Source organism: Zingiber officinale, chromosome 7A (genome assembly GCF_018446385.1).
Source record: "Zingiber officinale cultivar Zhangliang chromosome 7A, Zo_v1.1, whole genome shotgun sequence".
NCBI lineage: Eukaryota > Viridiplantae > Streptophyta > Magnoliopsida > Zingiberales > Zingiberaceae > Zingiber > Zingiber officinale.
In genome coordinates this window covers 76,637,433-76,652,918 of record NC_055998.1, presented here as the reverse complement: position 1 = coordinate 76,652,918, position 15,486 = coordinate 76,637,433, and the positions used below count along the sequence as shown (strand labels likewise).

The window sequence follows — 15,486 nt, the reverse complement described above, 5'->3', positions numbered from 1 at the left end:
TTCAAAGGTAAAAGGGAAGGTAATCCCTATTTTGAAGCTTGATCCAAGCTCTAATTCTTATATGCTTGTTAGAAATAATGTAGATTATTTACCCAAGCATAATCATGGATTTAGGTATAATGATAGGAATAGGGTTAACACGATAGATAACCCTAAGAAATCATACACTAGGGTAGACCTATTAAGACCCAACCCACTTTGCCTAAGGGAAGGAAAGTGGGTGAAAACCTAAACATTAATCCCAAGAAAGGGAGACATATGCCTAGGAAGGTGGGTAGGTCTAGGCATGTCCAAGGTGGACATGTTGACTTTAGGATTAGAACCCTAGAATTAGAAAATCAAGTCTTGAAGGCAAAGCTTGAGGAAATGGAGAAAGTCCTAGAGAAGTTCATTATTGGACATAAAGGACTTGACATGTATTTGGGTAGTCAAAGACCTAAAAATGTCAAATTAGGTCCCTCCAAGACCAAAAGGAGGTCAAGTGCTAAGGTAGCACGTGACATTGTTAAGGGAGGTATGACCAAAGACAAGGGAGAGTCATCCAAGGCCAATAAAAAGGAGTATGCTAGGGTGGCATATAATTATGGCAAGGATGAGGTGTCCAAAGTTAAGGACAAGAAGAAATTAACCAAAGACAAGATGTCTAAGGTTAAGAAGGTGAGTTTTGTAGGCCAAGTGTCACCCGAGGTGCACCGAAGTGGCCTAACCATAGTGGATGAGTCACCAAGGGAGGTGACTAAGGTTAAGATTCCTAAGGTTAGGAAGAGCCTTTGGGACCCATGGTAGATGGGTTATCAAATGTGCCAAGTGGTTAGGAGACGGACTTAAGTCTCTAACATAGTGAGTTGACACAATTGAGTTGAGTTTCATGCATAGAAATATGAATTGGGTTCATATTGCATGAAAATTAGTTTTTGATGTATAGATGCCATATAAACTAATGCTAGTGATGCATTATGGTTTAGTATGGGCAAATACATCAAGAGGAAGCCAAAACTAGGACTTTAGGTCAAGGTTCAATTGAACTTTTTAGCTAGTTTTGTGTTTTGTGTCAATCTTGGGATTGGTGATAGATATATTTATATATATATATTTCCCAAGTAGATATTGATATAATAGACCTCTCCACAAAATTTGGGGATTTTTGGAGGTCTGTGGAATTTCTGGCGCATTTCTGAAGTTGGTCAGAAAAGGTTGATTTTTTCATGAATAGTGTACCAGTCGACTGGTAACACTGTTCACGAGCACAGAATGTCTCTGTAAACTCGTTTTCATGGGGGCAATCGACTGGTACTTCTTGCAGTCGACTGATACGGTCTGAAAATGTTTTTCAAGCATTAGAAAATGACCAAAAGAGTGGTGAACATGTATGTAATCTTATGGGGGATTAATACATGATGTTTATGGTCATTAGAGGTCAAAGAGTCCAATAATTGGGATATTGTTGGAGCTCCTTTTTTTTATGTATGGCAAAGGGGGAGAAGTTTAGGTTTAAGTGGGAAACTTACATACCTTTGCAAGAAATCCTAGCTCCAGGGGGAGCTTAGGTGAAGGGGGAGCGATTGCTCATTTATTAGCAAAAGGGGAGAAGTTTACCTTTGCAAGAAATCCTAGCTCAAGGGGGAGCTTAGGTGAAGGGGGAGCCTAGGATTAGGTTCCATGATTTATGCATGTGTAGATTACATATATTTATTTGCATATGTATTGCTATATTGTTTCCCTAACTTAAACGGGTTGTCAAACATAAAAAAGGGGGAGATTGTTGGAGCAATCTGGGTACCCTAGGTTTTGATGTTTGAGCAAAGGTTTAAGTTAGGTTTATTGTTGTATTTGATATGCATTGTGAGTGTGCAGGATACAGGTACAACAAGGAAAGTCCAAGGGTGAGTCTTGGCGGTGTAAGTCCAAGCATGTAGTCTTGGCAACGTAAGTCCAAGTGTGATCTTGGCAAAGGAGGAAAGTCCAAGGATGAGTCTTGGCGGTGTAAGTCCAAGCATGTAGTCTTGGCAACGTAAGTCCAAGTGTGACTTGGCAATGGATGAAGTCCCGGAGGCGCGACCTCTTGGCAAAGGAGGACCCGACAACAATGACAAGGCCGATGGAAGCTCCAGAAGGCAAGACGTGAAGGATGGGGAGGCATCCGAGGGACGCAAGGCTGATGGAGGAGGCTAGAAAGCTAGGTCTAGGTTGGTCGGGCGAGAACGAGTGTTGAGTGAATGTATTCGGGGTAAAATATCAAAATTAGGGTTTAATGTAGCAGTACTGTAGCGTTACTGTAGCAGTCGACTGGTGGTTTCATCAGTCGACTGGTGCAGTCGACTGGTAGCGAACAGAGGGTTGGTATCGAGCTGTTGGGCTGCAACGGTAGAATTTCCACGAAGGATAGTCGACTGCATGTTTTGGCAGTCGACTGGTAGGCGGGAAATTCTAACCCGTGGCCTATATAACCAAGCATTGTAAGCTTGGTTGAAGTTGACGAAATTAGTGGTTGTTAACCCTAATTAGAGTCTCCTAGTGCCCAAGTGATCTAGCGTGCTTGTACAAGGTTGTGGCGAGGTTTCTTCACCCACAAAGAGCTACACGAGCTAGCCGGAGGTTTTCCGGGGAGTCATCCACCAACGGATCGGGATCGTCCACCTTATGGACAGCCGTGGAGTAGGAGCTTCATCTCCGAACGACGTTAAACAACGTGTCATTGGGTTAGCTTTCCTTTTGTTTGTTAGTATTTTTGTTTCCGCTGTGCACTAACAAGCGTAGGAAGCGACGATTTGGGTGAGACGCTATTCACCCCCCCTCTAGCGGACGTCAAGGTCCTAACACTTCCGACCAGAGGGTTTATAGTCGCCGGTGCGACTCTCGATATTTAACGTCGGAGTTCGACGATCTTCCGGCCGGAGGGTTTATAGTCGCCGGTGCGACTCTCGATATTTAACGTCGGAGCTCGACGGTTTTCCGATTCGGCTGACGATGCCCTATACTTGCGCTAATTTTTCGATTTTTTACTCCTGCATTTCAAGTATACAACCGAACGGAAAGTATACAACATACATTACATCGACGCACCTTTCACCGCGCCCGGTAAGTGGTGCTTCCCCTTGAATGCCGACCGGATCTTTATCTCGGCCCCATGTTGAGATATTCTCCGGTCGGACGTCGCTTGTTACTCTAGGCACTCGGCTTGCGCCTTCTGTTTCTGTTGCTCCACGAGCTTAGCTGCTCTTGCCTCGATTAGAGCGTCGAGCTCCTCCTGGGAGAGCATCACGGTGTGCGGTCGTCTAGCTTCGTCCATCTCTTCCTCTCGGATGCAGATGCTTTCCCACAGACGGCGCCAATTTGATCCTGTCCAAGCGCTGAGTCGATGGACGCTGGGCACGTGACGCTCTTCAAGATGATGACGTGGATCTCTGACCGACCGTATGGATCTCCGGCGAACCTGCAAGGAAGTCGAGCCGGGAAGGGGTTCCCGGCGACGACCCTCCGACGCTCAAGTCAGGCAAGAGGAAAATGATGAAGTGGCTTCGAAGATGAGAGATCGCGTACCTTCGGCGAAGTCTGAGGGCTCTTATATAGAGCTGTGGGGAGGCTTATGCACACCTACCGAGGCGTACACGTGTCCTTTACCATACCTTAGTATGAGCTTACCAGAGGAGCATGCCTGACACCATACTGCTACAGTCCGAGCACCTTTCTGATGGGACAGCAGAACCTTCCGTCGTAAGGTTCTGCGTATGGTTTGGTCGTCGAACATGCCTGTTGTCAGAAGATGTTCACCAATGTCCCCTTGTCCTTGTCTCTTTTTTCCCCGAGCCGAGCGTCCATCCGCTCGGCATGCATCGGCCCGACCGGACGTAGGTATCGGTCCGACCGGGAAGATTTCACTCCATCGCGTGCTCGGCTGAGACTGTTCCTTCACAGCATTGCTTCTTTACGCCTCGGCTGAGCGGACTACCCGCTCGGCCCGGCGACCCTGTTCACCATGAGCGTCGGAAACTTGACTCTCCGTCGGGTTGTCTTTGATTCCGCTCGGACCCGTTCAGTCGATCGACACAACCCTTCTCCGATCGGATGGACCTCATGCTGATCCTTTTGACTTTTGACCTCTATGTGTCATTGGCTCCCCACAAAGGGGGTCCCCTGTCCTTACTGCCGGATCACAACTTATAAATTATTTTAGAGAGTTTATAAGCTCAGTCAAATACCTCTGGTGTGAATCCTCTTTGTACTTTATTTTTATTATTATTATTATTATTTGGATAAGCGTGAGTTCAGATTTTTGATTCAATTAATATTGGAGATGACTCATCCGGTCGTATGAAAATGTGTACTTTCATAATTTATAAAAAAGTTTGATTAATTTCGTTCTGTCGGATCAGCCCACTACTTTCTACTTGTGTTTTTTTTTTAAAAAAAATTTCTTTTCTTTTCCTTTTATTTTTTCATTGATTTTTCTTTTCCCTCCTTTTATCCGTCCGCCAGAGTAAACAGAGCTGAGCACGGCTCTCTTTCTAAATTAGGGCTTTATTTTTCAAAATCGCTCGATTCTCTGGCAAAAGCTCCATGGCTCTGGCGCTGGAGGCTACGGGCCTCGAGCGGCTGCCGGCGGCTGTGGAGGAGGAAGGAGAAGTAGAAGCGGGAGTAGAAGAAGCGATCGAGCGGGAAGCGGCTTGGTGCTGCCAATGGCCAGTGTTTAGGTTTGATCAGGCCCCTCGCCGGCTCTACCACTTCTGCCGTCAGTTCCAGGACGGCTCAAACCCTGGTGCTAACTTCCTGAAAGGGGTCAAGTGGTCTCCCGACGGTTCCTGCTTCCTCACCGGCTCCGACGACAACTCCCTGCGTCTGTTCTACCAGTAAGTGCCATCTACCTTTTCTTCGACGAATTTCTCATCATGACATGCCATTTATCCAAATAGACCGGAGGATGCTTTTATTGCTGATAACGTGGAGCCTTCTGCTGCTGGGATTGACGGGCAAGGTATGGATGTCGGTGCATACTAGGAACATGATCCACGAATTCAGTTTGCTATGTTTTTTTTTTTTTTTCACGATTTGATGCTTCCTGGTGTTTGTTGGAGTAGATTCGTACGGTTCAAGTCTCATTGTGAGGGAAGCGGAGAGTGTCTACGATTTCTGTTGGTTCCCTTACATGTCTGCATCAGGTGTCAATCTTCTTACTGGTTTTTTGACTTACTGTTGGGATGGTTACTGTACTACGGATACATTCACCAGGGTTTAATTAACAATTTCAGATCCTGCGAGCTGTGTATTTGCCAGTACCACTCGCGACCACCCAATTCATCTGTGGGACGCTAGTTCCGGACAGGTGCTATTCAACTCATATATGAGCTGTTCTTCTGCTCCGTTTGACATGATGCGGACATGTTGTTTATTCATTTGTCTTTCGTGTTGATAATTGACAGCTTCGTTGCACTTATCGAGCGTATGATGCCATGGATGAGATAACAGCTGCCCTTTCAATTTCTTTCAATACTTCAGGATCAAAGTATAGATTCTGTATATTATATATAAAGAAATACTTCCATTTACTACCCCTTTATTGTTACAGAATCAAAATCTTTTCCTCCTATAGGCTTTTTGCTGGATATAATAAATCCTTAAGAGTGTTTGATGTGCATCGCCCTGGTCGTGATTTTCAGCAATATTCTCTGCATAAAGGAAATAATGGCCCATCAGGTAATCTTTCTAAAATACTAGGACAGTGTTTGGTATGTCGTTGCTTTGCAGGTAATGGCCCATCAGGTAATTCAAAATTGATCGGGAAGTTGTGTGTGCGTTTTTATTTTTGTTGTTATATGCTTGTGTTTATCTCATGTCTATAAGCACACATTTTCTACCACCTCTCAACTGGTCAGTAGTCATCATCTCTACGTCGTCTTACTAATTTAGTAATGATTGATTTTCTTGTCGAAATAGTAATTGGTATATGTAGCTAATGTCTTCGATATTGCTCTTCTGCATCCACATGAAATGAGTGTGAGCATACTCATGGCAAGTGAAAAGATATCAGGTCAAGCTGATAATGGTCATAAATGAGTTAGATCCAATATCATCTAATCCTTTGAATAGATAACATAATGAAACAAACTCTTATTAAAGCTAAATATAATTAGTAAATTTCGAATCCAGATTAAATTATGTCCCTTAAAATAGTCATAACATTGTATGTTTTGACCATTAAGGGATGTGTGCAAGAGCTGGTTCAGAGAAGCTTCTTTGAGTCTAATTTTTCATCTCACTCCTTTCCCATGGTTATATTTCAACTACTCAATGAACCTGAGTGATATTTTTTCCTCATGACTTTTGTTTTTTATTAACAACATTTAAGTTGATTAGAAATTTTAGGTCATCTGCCTATTCCTTTTTCGTATTTTTATCATGTGCCCCTTTCCTTTGTTTTTTATGGGGTCTTTTTTTTGGCTTTTAATTTTTTTTTGCTCCTCTAGCACCTATTTCTAATATATAATTCTTAAGATGTCAATGTTTTCTTGTTACTTTATTCTTCAGGCATTGTATCTTCTATTGCCTTTTCTCCTACTCACAATGGGATGATTGCTATTGGCTCTTACAGCCAGACCACCGCTATCTACTCTGAGGATAATATGGAATTACTATATGTACTACATGGTCAACTAGGGGGTGTTACACAGGTTAGTAGGACAATGCATTTACTTAAACACCTCTGACAATTGTTGATGGCAATTATATTTTCAGGTATTATTCTCAAAAGATGGATACTATCTCTATACAGGAGGGAGGAAGGTATATTACATCTTGACAATTTGCATATACCAGTAATGTTATAACTGTGATTTGCAAAGTATGATCATCCATTAATTTCCAATATATTTGATGAATTTATGAAATTGCATTGTGGGCAATTCCACTCAAATCATCCTTTTTCTACTGCTCTCTATCATGCATGATGTATTGCTATGAATTGAGCTACAGATCATATGTGTGCTGATACTTGGTTCAAATTTTTTAATTTTTTTGAAGCTTACCATGTTAACGAAGCAAATATAAGGATTTCCAGGCGTTTCCAAAATGTCATATTATTTATTACATGCCTAGGATTTTATTAACCAACAATATTATGGATGATTTAGTTAAATGTGGTTGGTAACAATTGTAGCAAAGGTGATTACACTCACCCCAGACGCCTTGCCTGTCTCCTATGAAAGGAGGTAAATCACGGGGTCAACTTATAACCGACCGCCAAGTTGGCTAGGGGGTGGGAGGGGTTTTTTTCCCTAAGGGTATGTCCCTGCCGGGAATTCATTCCTTGCCCCATTGTAGCAAGTCTGCCACCCTCTAGCGGCATCTTGTGGGGACAGTGTGGTTGGTAACAAGAAGCTACACAATCAGCATTTAGAATGATTGACATTCTACCTCAGGTCAAATATTCATTCTTTCTAATGAAAATTCTGTTTTCTTCTATTTTAATATCCTTTACCAAATTTCTTTGTGCTTGATTTATGTTGAGAATATTATGCCTATTTTTTGGCTTGTTGTATTAAACCTATTGCCTCATTGTCAAAATAAAACATGTGTCTGTGAACCGAATCTTCAGAGTGCATGAACTAATACTTTCGAGTCTGATTGACATCGGTCTTTTTTCTGCATATCTTTTCTTCTTCTAGCTGCATCTTCAACATATTTATAATGATGCCACTATATTTATATGTATACTTGTTTTTCAAAAATTATGGAAACCTATTACAATAAAAACCTGTTGCTTATACAATCCATATTATTTCATTGATCTATCTTTTTCTTCACATTTTCAAAACCTGTTATTTATGTCCATGGTGCTTCCAGGATCCATACATATTGTGCTGGGATATTCGCAATACAGTTGGGATTGTATACCAGTAAGTTCTTATCATCTTTTCTTGTCTTACATGAAGGAGATTTTGTTGTGAAATTTATTGATTAGATTCATTTGAGTCCTTTCATGTTATAATCATAAGTGACAAACTATTTAGAATTTATTGACACAGAATTCTTCTTGTATATAGACTTAGATATCTTAAATCTATCAACAAAGAGAGATGAATGAAGATACTATGAATAGGATAATGAGGGAAGAGGAGCTTCTGCTTTTTCATGTGATCGTTGTGATATGGTAGGATTTTCCATCTATCTCGTAAATACTTCTTTTCAACATCAACACTCCAGCATGGTCTCTCCAACTGGACACTTACATATGTTAATCACACGTAAAAAGTTGTGGAGACAATTGTGTTGCATATTTTGGATTCTCATTCATTGCAGTAACTTGCTCTCAAGTCTGAGTAGTATAATTATCATGTATCCTTCGGAAAATATTATTAATAGGATAAGCAGCAAATGATTAAAATAGAGGGGCTTATATACTCTTATGTGGTTGTTGAGCTATGATATATATTCATCTATTCTTCCGATAACAACGTGACACACTGATACTTCTCCATGAGCATACACTGAATGTACATCACATTCCTACTGATCACATGCAAAATTTTTTTTGTTGAAATAACCGTATTAGATATACTTGTACTCAAGTTTAAGTAATACAGTAGTTGTGCGCTATTTTGTCATAGATATGTGTGTGTGTGTCACGTACAATCATAACAAACAAGGAAAAAGTCACTTAGCAACGATGACAATGCTCAATGAACATGGGAGATTACTAGAAAAGATGAACTAAAAGTACTACTATCCCAATCAACACATTAACATATTTTTGACTGTTTGTTCTCAGGACAGAATCATGTGATTTTTCTTGCAGAATAGATGAATGTAGTTTTTTTCTTATTCAATGTAAACAAACCTTCATGAGCTTTTCATGTGTCCTCGCAGACTATATAGATCATCTGAGCACACCAACCAACGAATATCATTTGATATCGAACCTTGTGGAAGGCACCTCGGTACAGGAGGAGAGGTATTCTTTATATGTTTACAAGTATTATGTAGCTTATAAAATCCAAATAATAAAGGAAAGTTTCATTTCATCTTCTTGAAGTTTACCTTCCTTTTCAAAATGCTCTTGGACTATCCCCGGGTTTTCAAACTCTCGTCATTTCACACTAGTCATTAACATCATCAATGGAAAAGAGGCGTGGCATACGCATGGCATGTCAGCCAAGATAAAGTGATGGTGGTAATGATTAAGGGATGAATTGAGAAGAGTTTGAATATCTCTAAGATATTGTGAAACTAGAAGGGGGATTTTGAAAAGGAGGTAAACTGCCGGGAATAAAATGGAACACTTCCAAACAATAATTGGTTTCTGGCTACTGGCAGGATGGTCTAGTTCACATATATGATCTTCAAACTGGCGAGTGGACGGCGAGCTTTCAAGCTGCATCTGGTATACACTTCATTTTGCTTTTTGGCCACATACTTGTTTGCTGAAAAGTTTTTTCTCTTTCAATATTCATTTTCATAAAACAGAATTTAGAATTTGGTGTCAAAATATACATGATAAATAGTTGTTTTATTTTTGGATTTTAAGTTTTATTTCCCCACTGTTTTATTTCCTTCTAATGTTTCCTTATGCTTAATATTCTTATCTAGACACGGTCAATGGTTTCTCTTTTCATCCATCTCAATCACTTGCTGCATCATCTTCTGGTAATCGAAGATTTGATTTGCTGGACAATATTGAAGAGAATTCAAGCTTTAAAGGTATTAATCTTCTAACCATGCTTCTTGTAATATGGCTTTGCAGCTAAGTCTAAATGCCTTCGAGAGTTAAGATGTATGTTTGTGAAATTACTCGAAAGGATCAAATTAACAATCTATTATATGACAAAAATGAGTGAAAATATGTTAGGAATGATATTCATATGTTCAAAGCCTGCTATTTGAACAACATGATCCTGATTGTCGATACTCATCCAATTGAATAAAGGACGTGACAGTGGACAATTCATGTGGCCTGCTAACGTGACAATCTCTAAACCACCAATATCATCTCTATTCAGACTGAAACTTTCCATTTCTGTGGATTCCAGGCAATGAGAATTGTGCATCCGTTTGGTCCTTCTATGCTGCAGAGTCGGACCACGATGTAGCAGTACCTGGTGCGGATGAAGCATTGAACCTTGGAGTTTAATGCAAGGTTGGAAATTGGAAGAAGTTCATCAAAAAGTCAAACTATCCGAATTGACTCAATTTTGTGTCCAGGTTAGTCTGGCATTATACCCTCTCGTATTATACTTGATACTCATTCTGTTAGCCGTTCGGTTGACAGCAATTTTCCTGCTCCAATTTCTGGTAGCTTAAGAATGTTTTACGAGAAGAACCAGGATGACATGTTATTATGAGGAACTGACTGTGTCTCATGATATTGGCAAAGTTGTTAATTTATAGGTATCATCGTACTGTCAAATATTTTGAGGAAGTCTCAATTCATGCATCTTACTCTTGAAGCTTTGGCGGTTCTCATATGATATGCTGGGTTCATCCCATTGAACTCGTTTCGTTTCTTTTATATCTACCTGCAATAACAGGAAGGGAAGAGATGTGATCGTACTTTGGCCCCTATGCTTCCCTCTCCCATTGCAAAATTTATCGAACTTTGTTGCCTACTTTCCTAACTTTGTTGTTTCCTTGCATGAAAGAGCCTTAACATGGAAGTTAATCTGGCCCACGAGTTATTCTCCTATAATTCGGGCCCTCCGTAGGGTTTTCTTATGGTTTTCATTTAGCCAGTTCTCTACTTATCAGATTGACTGAGTGAGCCTGTTTATCCAAAGCATTAGTCTGGAGTTGGTTCAAGATTATCAAGATGGTAACAACATTGTGCTCATATCCCAAGCGGTCCTCTATCATTGTGCTCTCGTTGCATATTGTAACCGTGCCGTCTTAATATATTTATATTCGTTCAATACAAATATAACATTAATTAATTTAATGAGTTTGAATAACTAAATTTATGAATAATATTCATCAATAAAATTTTTATTAAAATGTTAAATAAATAAAAAAAACTAAAATAAATATAACAAGTTTAAATTATTAAATTTAATAACTAATCAAATAAGTTTCAAACAATAAAATAAAGTTTGTTCTCGAGATTAATGGTATAATGGTAGGATATTTTTTTAATTTTTGAGACATCTAAATTGAGTTCTCACGGTATAAAATAAAGTTTGTTCTCACGGTATAATCGAGTTGGTATATAAAGTATTTCATTAGATCTCAAACGGAACGGATAAAATATAAACCAAACGCATAAAATATAAACCACCCTAATTAGGTGAAGTTCGAATAAACCAAGATTATTTTATCAGTATAAGTAATAGTGCGATTATTATTTATTTTAAATTCTAATTAGAAAAATTTTAAACATTTATAAATATAGATTTCGATTAATGTTTTATTTAATAAAGATTAAAAAAGCAATAAACTTTCAGGTTATTAATAAACAATAACCAAACTTAAATATATTTACATATAAATTTAAACTAACTTGGTCGGGTGCGCCAGCCCTTGCATTAGTGCAAGACAAAGGCGACGCGCAAGGGACCCAGTAGTAAACTACTGTAGTGGACCCTCCCCAATAAAAAATTAATTTAATATCATAGTGAACCAATGATCCACGTATCAGATATTAAACTGATAAGAACAGATACTACACTTGATCTTAGCCAAAAGGCCGAGAAAGGTATGAATTGCAACGAGTGATGGCCTCTTCTTTTATGGCGCTAGTTCCACTCCATTCAGAAGGAACAAGCAATGTGGGACTAAACTCCATCTCGTCTATGGCCATTAGGTTTTTCTAGAAGAGGCGAGAGTACACTGCAAGCCGTGATCCAGCTTCGCGCTCTCCTTGGCAGCGGAAAAGAAAGGAGAGTCTTCACTCTTTCATTGCTGCCGCTTCGATTTTGCTCTGGAGGCAGTTGGGGTTTGTTGCTTCGCCGCTGCAGCTGCGTCGGCGAGCAGGAATGGCGGTCTCCTCCCCTCCGTCGCTCACCCTCTCTCCGCCTCGCTCCCCCATAAGCGGATCGAATTCTCCGCCGAAGCCGTCTGTGGGTTTGATCCCCGATTCGCTCGGCTCGTCACTAGTCGGCTTCAGATGCCGATCCTTCGAGCTGCGTCGCCTGGCTCCTCCGCCGCAGTCGCTACTGGCTGCGTCGATGCGACCTGGGATGCCCTTGATGGCGTCCGCGTCTTTGCAGCGGGCACTGGAGAGCCCGTGTTCCTCAGGGATCTCTGCGACCAAAACGAAGTATCAAATTGCTTCCCTTCTCCCGTTCATACTTCTTTGCATTAATCTTGCATAACTACTGATTTTCTAAATCTTTCTTCTCTAGATCTGATTGCCAGATGTTCTTAGTTTGTTCGGTTAGGCAATTGTTAGCTGTTCCGTTTCATTAATGTCCTGGCAGATTGATACATGATCAACTACTTTTGTGTGGATTAGGGAGTTGCCGTGGTTGCGCTTATGAGGCATTTTGGATGTTTTTGTTGGTGAGTTTAGCTCTTCTCTTTCTATACCTGCAAGCACATAGATGATTAGCGATAACATTTAGTCCGTTTGTGTTGACACCAAACGGTTGTGAGCTTGCTTAGGTCTTGAAGGAGTCGATATCTAAATTTGATGCAGCAGGAGTTAAACTAATTGCAGTTGGTGTTGGGACTCCTGACAAAGCTTGCATGCTTGCTGAACGGGTAATGATTTCAATTTTGCAGTTAACTTTGATTGTAGTAATCAGTTGTTTTACAATAGTATGTTTGTTCTATGTTTCAGGAGAGAACATATCTCCTGAAACATGGAGATTTTCCAGTTTCCTTTGCTTATGATCTCCTTCCACTTAGCCTTTAGCATCTTTTTTACCTAAATCTATGCAAAAGAGGGAGGAAATCATATAGGAACCTTGCATTACATATGTTCTGATCTCTAATAAATGGTTGCTCCCAAATCATAAGCAGAAGAAACAACAGAAGTTTTTAAAGGAAAATTGTTAATAGTATAAGGATAGATCTTTATGTTTGTCCCTAGGAAGTGTTGTTAGTGTGTAAGCTGAAGCATTTCATTCCAATTTTCGTAGTTTCATATGTAATTATAAAAAGGAACACCACCTGTTGGATTTTGAGTAGGGTAATAATCCACTTTATGAAGAGGTTTTGGCGCAACGGTAAAGTTGTTGCTTTGTGACCTAAATCCTGGAAACAACCTCTTGCAAAAAGCAAGGTAAGGCTGCATACAATGGATCCTTTTCCCTGGACTTTGCATGGCAGGAGTTTTGTGCACTGGGTCGTCCATTTTTTTTTTTTTAATAATTCACTTTATCTATGATGACTTTACTCAAATGCTGTTAACTTTGGATCAACTTCCTATTTGCTCAAGTTCATGTTCTTGAAAAGTGAGTGAAGCCAATTAGAACAGGAAATACTTCATGGTCATTATGAGATTAGCAACAATAGATTTTGCTAGGGGTGCAAATGAGTCGAGCAGCTCGGTCAAAGCTCGACTCGTGCTTGGAGTTGACGGAGCTCGAACCGGCTCATTTAATATTCGAGCCGAGCTCGAGCCTATTTAATATTGGTTCGATGACTCGTCGAGCTTGTTCGAGCCAGGCTAATTCAGTATTTTAATATTTAAAATAATTTATACTTTAAAACTAAATAATAAGTTAAGGAGGTGTTTGTGGTTAGTGTATTTCATTATGTAAGCAGAGGTTGAAGGCTCGAATCCCAGCCTACGCATCTTATTTTTTCGTTTAAATTCATTGTTTCAAGCCGAGCTCGAGCTCAGATTTAAAAACTCGCTCGAGTCGAGCCTCTTTAGTTTTCTCGAGCTTGAGCCAACCCAAGCTCGAGCTCGGCTCGGCTCATTTACACCCCAAATTTGGCACCCCCTAAATGGGACTTATCCGACCAGTGAATTAGTATAGTCATTGCTAGTAATATAATGAGATGTTACCTCTTTCATCTCTAGTTCTAATCAATTACTAGTAAGTATTGATATTATTTTCAGTGCTGTGAGAATAATGATTGATGTTTTAACTTTACCCATGGTTTTCTACATCTTCACTTTCAATTTGCAGTTGCCATTTATGGATTATCTCTACGCGGACTCGGAAAGGAAGGTAAACAACATTAACAAATTCCTGATCCATTTCTTACAAGAGAACATCGTTTCTAATGCTTTGATGTTTTCCAGGCTTAAGATGTCTTGGGCTTATATTTTGGATTAGGCAGAACTTTCTTTAATCCAGCAAGTGTAAGTTCTATATTTTTCTTGCATTCCTGCAATTGGCCATCCACCTACTTCGCTAAATCAAAATTCGTTTCTGTCCACATTCAATAGACTAAGGTGTTCTCAAGATGGGAGTCGATCAAGAAGGGAGTAAGAATTATACCATTACAGCCACCCCCGGCAATAGCTCTAGCGTTTTGCAGCAGGTTCTATTGTCCTCATTTTTGTTGCTTGAACATTTAGTCAAGTCGCTACCAATTTTCTTATAAGTTTTTTTTTTCCTTTCAGGGAGGTATGTTTGTATTCAAAGGGAAGCATTTGTTGTATGGAAGAAAAGATGAAGGTACTGGTAATCATGCACCTTTAGACGAAATCTTCGACATATGCAATAATGCCACGATTGCATGATATCAAACACAGCAGCTTATATCCAACTTGTAAGTTTTGCGAGTTGTGTTTTATTGTTAGAAGTTTTTTTATTTCTCAGAGGTTGCTGTTATGTTTCACAGATGCAGCAGTGTGCTTCCAAGTTTAATGGTGAACCATTTATTATGTGAGTACATGAGCTTTAATTTATGTGGCTCCTTGTAGTGTAATTATGATGCCATAGTTCGAATCATAGCCCCAGTGGCACCGCCATTATTATGTAACTACTTGAGATTTAATCTCTCTATCGAATTTGACACCGGCAGCCATACATTAGAAATAGTTGCTCATAGTCCCCAGGGGCACAGTATGGTGGCGATCGGCAAGGTATTTGTACCAAACGAGTATTTGAAATCCATGCAACGCATTTTAGAACGCCGGACGCTCGAACAAGTGGTACCGGTGTGTCAGAGCCACTTCATTTTCCTGATTTATTTAGTGTGCCCAGTTCCAGGATTACTTGGCGTCACTTATAGATAGATATGGTGCAATGGTAAGTAATGAATAAAAAACAAAAAAACGTCTCATAAGCCCTTAGTGCGATGGGAAGTAATGTGGTAAAATACAATTGTAACCCATGAATACTATTGTTATTTTAAGTAATTTCACATCCGAAACTACCGTAACAAAAATCCAACTTAATAAGTACCAAAATATCAGGCACCTATTTCTGATCTGTAAAATATGGAACTTCTTATGATCAAGCAATTAATCTAAATCGATAAAAATGACATCCGTGCTATACATCTTTAATAGCTATTTTTTTTTCTTAATCCCTAAAACATACCTTGGGGCACAGCTGAGATGGTAACTAGAATTATCGAATCATGCAAAGGTCGAAGTAGTCA

General features: G+C 39.8%; 1 protein-coding gene, 1 non-coding gene and 1 pseudogene across 4 annotated transcripts; 2 read left to right on the top strand and 1 right to left on the bottom strand.

Moving 5' to 3' along the window:
- The first annotated feature begins 4,500 nt into the window (after positions 1 to 4,500).
- Positions 4,501 to 10,436, top strand: LOC122001577 (telomerase Cajal body protein 1-like). 3 transcript variants are annotated; one of them, XR_006117403.1, is made up of 14 exons: positions 4,501 to 4,847; positions 4,911 to 4,984; positions 5,076 to 5,156; positions 5,247 to 5,320; positions 5,418 to 5,500; positions 5,588 to 5,691; positions 6,523 to 6,665; positions 6,730 to 6,777; positions 7,837 to 7,889; positions 8,860 to 8,944; positions 9,307 to 9,373; positions 9,580 to 9,690; positions 10,020 to 10,191; positions 10,364 to 10,436. XR_006117403.1 is itself a non-coding variant. In XM_042556403.1 (13 exons), the coding sequence occupies exons 1-13, from the start codon at positions 4,558 to 4,560 to the stop codon at positions 10,118 to 10,120; spliced, it is 1,314 nt and encodes a 437-aa protein (XP_042412337.1). In that variant the 5' UTR covers positions 4,501 to 4,557; the 3' UTR covers positions 10,121 to 10,436. The 3 variants fall into 3 exon arrangements, 2 of the variants coding, with proteins under 2 accessions (XP_042412337.1, XP_042412338.1); XM_042556403.1 differs by having other exon boundaries at positions 10,020 to 10,436; XM_042556404.1 differs by having other exon boundaries at positions 4,505 to 4,847; positions 4,911 to 4,972; positions 10,020 to 10,436.
- Positions 10,437 to 11,482: 1,046 nt separating this feature from the next.
- LOC122003098 lies at positions 11,483 to 11,678 on the bottom strand. The gene has a single exon (XR_006117771.1). It is a non-coding gene; the product is annotated as a U2 spliceosomal RNA (small nuclear RNA).
- Positions 11,677 to 14,920, top strand: LOC122001578 (annotated as a pseudogene).
- The last annotated feature ends 566 nt before the right edge of the window (positions 14,921 to 15,486 follow it).